General features: G+C 38.1%; 1 protein-coding gene across 2 annotated transcripts; it reads right to left on the bottom strand.

The window, feature by feature from the left end:
- Nucleotides 1-995: 995 nt before the first annotated feature.
- Nucleotides 996-3,306, bottom strand: LOC111382866 (40S ribosomal protein S13-like). Of its 2 annotated transcripts, XM_023006908.1 has the most exons (6): nt 3,267-3,285; nt 3,172-3,236; nt 2,989-3,061; nt 2,068-2,206; nt 1,794-1,980; nt 996-1,228 (listed from the first exon to the last, which is right to left on the bottom strand). In XM_023006908.1, the coding sequence occupies exons 2-6, from the start codon at nt 3,192-3,194 to the stop codon at nt 1,195-1,197; spliced, it is 456 nt and encodes a 151-aa protein (XP_022862676.1). In that variant the 5' UTR covers nt 3,195-3,236; nt 3,267-3,285; the 3' UTR covers nt 996-1,194. The 2 variants fall into 2 exon arrangements, with proteins under 2 accessions (XP_022862676.1, XP_022862671.1); XM_023006903.1 differs by having other exon boundaries at nt 3,172-3,306.
- Nucleotides 3,307-6,064: the final 2,758 nt, after the last annotated feature.

Here is a 6,064-nt window from a genome sequence, read left to right on the forward strand (position 1 = left end):
CGAGGCAGCAACTTGAAAACCAAGCAAGTGCATGCAATGAGAGCAAGAGTACGGTTCCTTGGAACATATACAAGATCCAAGTTCAGCTCCATAAACAATTAGCAACCGTATGTTTTGTCTCTTCATTATGGTCACACCTACAAGTAAAATAACTGTAACGGGCAACAATAATTGAATCAATGAAAATGTGTAACTTATAGACTAAAACAAAAATTAAAACACCCATTTTTTAGTTTCGCAAATCAAAATCCATCCAGTGAATGTTGTGTTGAGGCTATGAGCTCATATGTGCTAATAGAAGAGCTGAAGACTGTTGGTACAGTACGGTTTCTGTCTAAATTGTTGGGTAAATCGCAGTCTAAAATGTGAATTTACGTTCAACCAACTCCAATCCCTACAAATTCTTTGCATTCTTTTCTATGCGCCATCCCAAAAATGAGGATAAGCAAAACAAGGGAATATTAATATTTGAGGCTAAGAAATTATCTGGCACCATATCATAAGAGAACTATGTTGGATAGTTGGATATCTGGATTAAGCTATAGGCAGTCAAAGTAGAAGCAACCGATGAAAACATGATAAAATAAACTCAACATACAATCTTAGCGCTGGTGTTAGCTAAATATGTTTGTACCACTAGCTCAAGCAAAGATAGGTGGAACAAAACAACCAATACTGTCATACACACTTTCATATGAGGGTTGCCACACTGTCGTGACTTTCAAAATCTTCAATTCAGTTTATCAAATAAGCTTATCGTCGTTTATATGTTTACTCCCAAGAACACTAGTCAAAATAGAATGAAGAATGATGAATAATGGTCCTTTTATACTCAAAAAGGAGAGTAAATTTTGCCTGAGATGAAGTTTGTCTTTTATTTCCCATATTCATTTCTAAAACTGGTCCTTATGAGAGAGAGTGAGAGAGAGAGAGAAGGAGAGGGGGGGGGGGGGGGGGGGGGGGGGGGGGGGGGGGGGCATGTCAACAGCTGGTCACATTCTTAAGAAAACTGGACCTGCATTCCCCATGGAAGATCATATAAATATTGCACTACCCAGCTTAGTGATATTCCAGTCTACCTCAATAAAATCAAGCATTCCAAAAACTCTACGAAGAAAAATAGTCTAAGAGTAACTAGCAACTCTCTTCCCGAAATAACAAGTTATAAATCCACCATTCCATCATGTATCAGCTTCAGGCAACAAGTGTGCTGGCAGTCGTAGATTCACTGCAAAGGGGAAAACAACTAAATTACTTGCAGCAATAATAAGAAAAATAAAAATCATTTAATTGTATTCCCAATGAAGAGAAAAAAATGTATGCATGTGTTTAGGAATTGGCTAAAACTCAAAAGAAGCTTAGGACTACAAAATTCTTCAGTTGTTCAATGAACATAAAAAGGTTAAAAAGGCTCAGTTCATCTTAAATAACTAGACCAAAATAAAAGCATCAAGAAACACAACTTTAGCGGTTCCAATGTTTACTAATTCTGCTGGCAACACAAACCAAATTACAAAAGAAGCTCAGGCCCTTTTTGGTAATTGTTTTTCCTAGTCCTTGATTTACATTAAGATCAAATGTGCTTTGGTAAATACAATAATGTGATCAAGCTAAAACGCTTGACACCCTTAGATTGGAACACATACATTTTATTCAGGTCAATATGGTACTGATGCAAGCATATCTAACATATCAAAATTTAGCTATAATCAAATTGCACAGAATATTTGATAAAGCTCGTGAATGAAAACTCAGCTAAATATAAAAATCTCAGAAATGGGAATTGAACGCACTATTTCCAGACAGGTGGAAGCTTCTTTGTCTTTTTGTAGTAGCGAGCAAGCCTGTGAATTCTACTCTCAACAAGAATCAACCTGAACTTGGAATCTTTGTCCTTTCTGTTCCTCTCAAGATGCTTGCGAATTGCAACAGCTTTCTTAATGAGGTGGTACAAGTCCTCAGGTATCTCAGGAGCAAGTGCTGTTCATCAATAACAATTAGAAGGTAAAAAAATTACAAACTATAGAAAACAATGAAACTAGCAAGTCTATGGTGCAGAAAATTTACCATGGCCCTTGAGTATCCTCAAAATCTTACTACCAGTGACACTCTTCACCTGTGCAATTCCGTGAGAATCACGAAGAATAACACCAATTTGAGAAGGTGTCAACCCCTTCTTTGCAAACTTATAGATACTATCTTCTACCTGAATAGAGATGGTTAAAAATACTAGAAATCAAAGATAAGTGTTTATTTGCGAGATGGAATTAAAGAAAACTCATCAACTGTGACAAAAAGAATGAACACAGCCGTATAATTCATATAACATAACATGCATTGACCAGGAACCATTTATGCTAGCAATTGGCTAAAAGAAGCTTTCAAATTAATCTCGCAGGTAGATTAAATCGATTCATACACAAAGTTCTAGCTCGAGTAGTGCTGGCCAAGTCATAAAAGGAATGGGAACAAATGAGGAGGACTCGTTCTCAACATTTGGCTCTCATTTTCTCCATTTTTCTTTAAATAGACACAAATCAAGTCAGGGCTATGCATAGAGAAGAAAAGATGAACAATTGTCTGTCTTTAACTTTTCAACCTTATATTATCACATTAGCACTTACTGTTAAATAGATATCGGAGTGGTGAGCATCTTCAGGGCCTATTTCAATTCTACACTTCCATTAATTTCACAAAACTCAATAATATAATTTTTCCCAATGTCAAACTAATGATAGTTGATCCTCGCAGTAACATCTATGACTCACATATGAACATGTAATGTATAGGATCCAAATTTTATTACTTTCTCTAAATTAACACACTAGCATCGCTACGAATGGTACTAAACAATGTCTCAATTCATATAATCAGAGAAAGTCAGAGATTGCCTGGAGTGAAAAAGAATGTTCTAGATTGTAAATGATGAAAAATGAGGTAATAATAAGAAGAAAGTAAAAAGGCGAGTGTGAAAGTGAAATTACGCACATCCTGTGAAGATATCTTGAGCCAGCTCGGTGGAGTCCTCTTGTATGGAAGTGCTGATGCGGAAATACCCTTACTGCATAACATACATTACAAATTTACGAAAAAGGGAAATAAACGTAAATGTTTTTTATGGATATTATCTATTCATGTATGCGTATATGTTAATAGAGAGAGAAAGAGGACCCTCGGCTGTGCATACGACCCATGACGTCGGCTGTCTTGGAGGAGGCGGAGGCGGAGGCGGAGGCGGAGGCGGAGGCGGCGGCGGCGGCGGCTGCTGCTGCTCGGGTAGCTGAACAACACTCGCAAGAGAGGAGAAACCCTAGTGTAAATGTAGAGATGAAGAAGTGGAGAGCATATATAGGGAAGATATTTGCAAATGAGTCCTTAAAGTTGACCTTATTCCCTTTTTTCACCCCCTATATTTTGTATTTTTTGGAGTCTAGCTGCGTTAATGAATTTTTAGCAGAACAACCTTGTTTACATGTTACTAAAATAAAGTATTTGTTTAATAAATAAATAAGAATGTTGTTAAAGTAAAACAACCAACATACATTATTTTGAGAAATTCACAAGTAGTACTCACTTACTCATAATTTTTTATTCATATATTTTGTGAAATTTACAAATATTCCTCACTTATTCATCTTGTTTTCGTCAGTTTATAAACACTTGCCAAGGACAAGCTTATATTAGTTGAACTTTGTGAGCCATCCAAAAATTTTATATTTTTTATAGGAAAAATTGTAATAGCGGTCCCTAATTTTTTAATTTTTTGTTGATTTTACCTTAGCTTTTAGTTTGTGCCAGCGAATATCTCAAACATATGAAAAGTTAGAAGCTATAATCCAAATCCATTCATTTTTCCGTTAGTTGACAAAAAAAATGATTTTACCCACATTATTAACTATTTCTATAAGGACAAATTTGTAAACTTTATATGTTCCCATATAAAATAATTAAATAAAAAAGGAAAAGAGATAAAACCATCATCCCAACACCCCACCCCGTGAAAATCAAACCAAGAAAACTCAACATAAATCAATGGCCACCACCATCACCACCCACCCAAGGTTGCTCTGCAATCGACACCATTACCACCTCATTGCCTATCGCTTCTGCAACGAAAACACAAAACCAAGAGTTAGATTGGGTATGGAGGCAATTTGAGAGCAGTGAGTAAAATTGATGCAATTGAAATGGAAAGGCCATTGACACGTTCAATGCAAAAATAAGGATAAATTGTAAATTTTTCGCAAGTAATCTGTAATGATTAATACAACTGCAATAGGATGGTATTTCGTGCGGGTTAATTCGCTAACAATTAAAGAGGATCAGACGATTGTGTAAGGGACGAAATCTCTTGAGACAAAGTCCCAAAAAGGGGTGTTCTTTTTATTGGCGATGAACTTTACAATTGGAAACGGAAAACAACGTATCTCCAAGGGGCGCAAGCACACGAGTTACAGAAAAGGAAATGTTTAAGTCTAAAAGCTAAAGGAATGAAAATTACATATTCTCTGTTCGAGAGTTTTGGATTCGGTCCTTTACTTCTAAGTTCTTTCCCCCTTTTATACTTCACAGGCGATCCTTTTGTGATTAACTGCTCTAAAAAAACTGCTTGATCGCCCTATAACTACCCACTTTCTTTGTAGTGGCCATTTTGTCATGCAACTGTCCTTTTAACTGCTGCCATTATCTTGCATCGTTCAACCGCTTTCGATTGAACCCCTTGAGTCGTGGAACGTGATAAAGTTACTTTAGCAACTGCCTCAATAACTGCATCATAATGCGTTATGTTTGTTGATACCTTGTGCGACTTGAAGATTTGGACGAGACTTTGGACGACCGTATGCCACTCTATTTGTTCAGACTCTGAGCGACTTGCAAACTTGGACGATGGCATTACCGCACTATTATTAATAATAATTATTGAATTTTGCCATATTCACTTCACGTCTCCAGCAACGTTAGCGATTCCCAAAGAATTTCAATCATTGTTTCCTTCTATAACTTGAAAAGGTGCGTCGCTTTGCAAACCCTTATAAACTCCGAACACGCCATTTTACTGCTACGAAATCACGTTTCATATTTCTTACGCATCCTTCGCGATTCACTGTTCATATTTTGCTTCCTTGTTACGTAACTCTGAAAAGCTTCGTTCCTTCTTCAATGGCTGCTTTACAATCCCAAGCTAGCGATTCCTTTAGTTTTGACGACTTTCAGAAACTTCTGAGTCGTTCATACGTAACCCCAAGTTTTCTTGCGCCCGCCGATGTTGGACGTAATGAGTTTTACTTGGGTCCTTTCTTCAACAATGCGGAAGCAGTCGAACAGGCGGCGGTGGGTCAGCTGTTTCCTTGCACTCATGGCCCTCCTTTTCTGAATTCTTTGCCGCTGGGGCCACTTCGTGAAAAAGGTATTCGCACTTGGCCCAAATCTGACGTAGCTTTTCGTAGGTGGCATGCTCGTCTTGTGGGTCATGGTCCTACTAAGGCACTTTTTGATAGCGCTAGGATTTCTGATTTGTTGGAAGTCTCTATTCGCCCCCCTACTTTTGATTCAGCGCTCTTTCCGATTGCTTTGAGCTTTTGGTCCTCTGAGTATAACACATTTATTTTTCCTCTTGGCCCCCTCTTGGCCCCATGTCTATTACGTTAAGGGATGTTGGGGCCCTGGTAAATTTACCACCTTTGGGTGATACCGTTTTCCCAGGCATCTTAGTTTCTGGTGGCGCCCCTCAGTTCGGTAAAAATTATACCGGTTCTTATTCAAGCCTGCAGACACTGTACAATCATTCGAGTGCTGAGCCTACTCATGCTGAGCGAGTGGCCTTCCTTTTACTCTGGCTTTGTAAATATGTGTTGTGCGTGCCTAGTATAAAGTCCTCTCTGAGTTATCTACCTATAGTGCATGAACTGGCGCGTGGCAGGCCTTTGAATTTATGTTCTTTGTTTTTGGCTGCCCTTTATAGAGGTATGGCTTTTCTTCAGGCTCAATTGAAGAATGGTGCATCTCCTACTGGCAGTGGACCTCTTTGGTTCACTCAGCTGTGGTTGAGATCCTATTTTCCATC

This window comes from Olea europaea, chromosome 3 (assembly GCF_002742605.1).
Source record: "Olea europaea var. sylvestris chromosome 3, O_europaea_v1, whole genome shotgun sequence".
Lineage (NCBI taxonomy): Eukaryota > Viridiplantae > Streptophyta > Magnoliopsida > Lamiales > Oleaceae > Olea > Olea europaea.

Excerpts from the sequence above, each read along its gene's own strand:
- LOC111382866 (XM_023006903.1), bottom strand. The coding sequence starts at position 3,194 with ATGGGTCGTATGCACAGCCGAGG. Across the intron at positions 2,207-2,988 it reads TCAAGATATCTTCACAGGAT|GTAGAAGATAGTATCTATAA; the intron begins GTGCGTAATTTC and ends ATCTCTATTCAG. Across the intron at positions 1,229-1,793 it reads CTTCCACCTGTCTGGAAATA|TGAATCTACGACTGCCAGCA; the intron begins GTGCGTTCAATT and ends TCCCCTTTGCAG.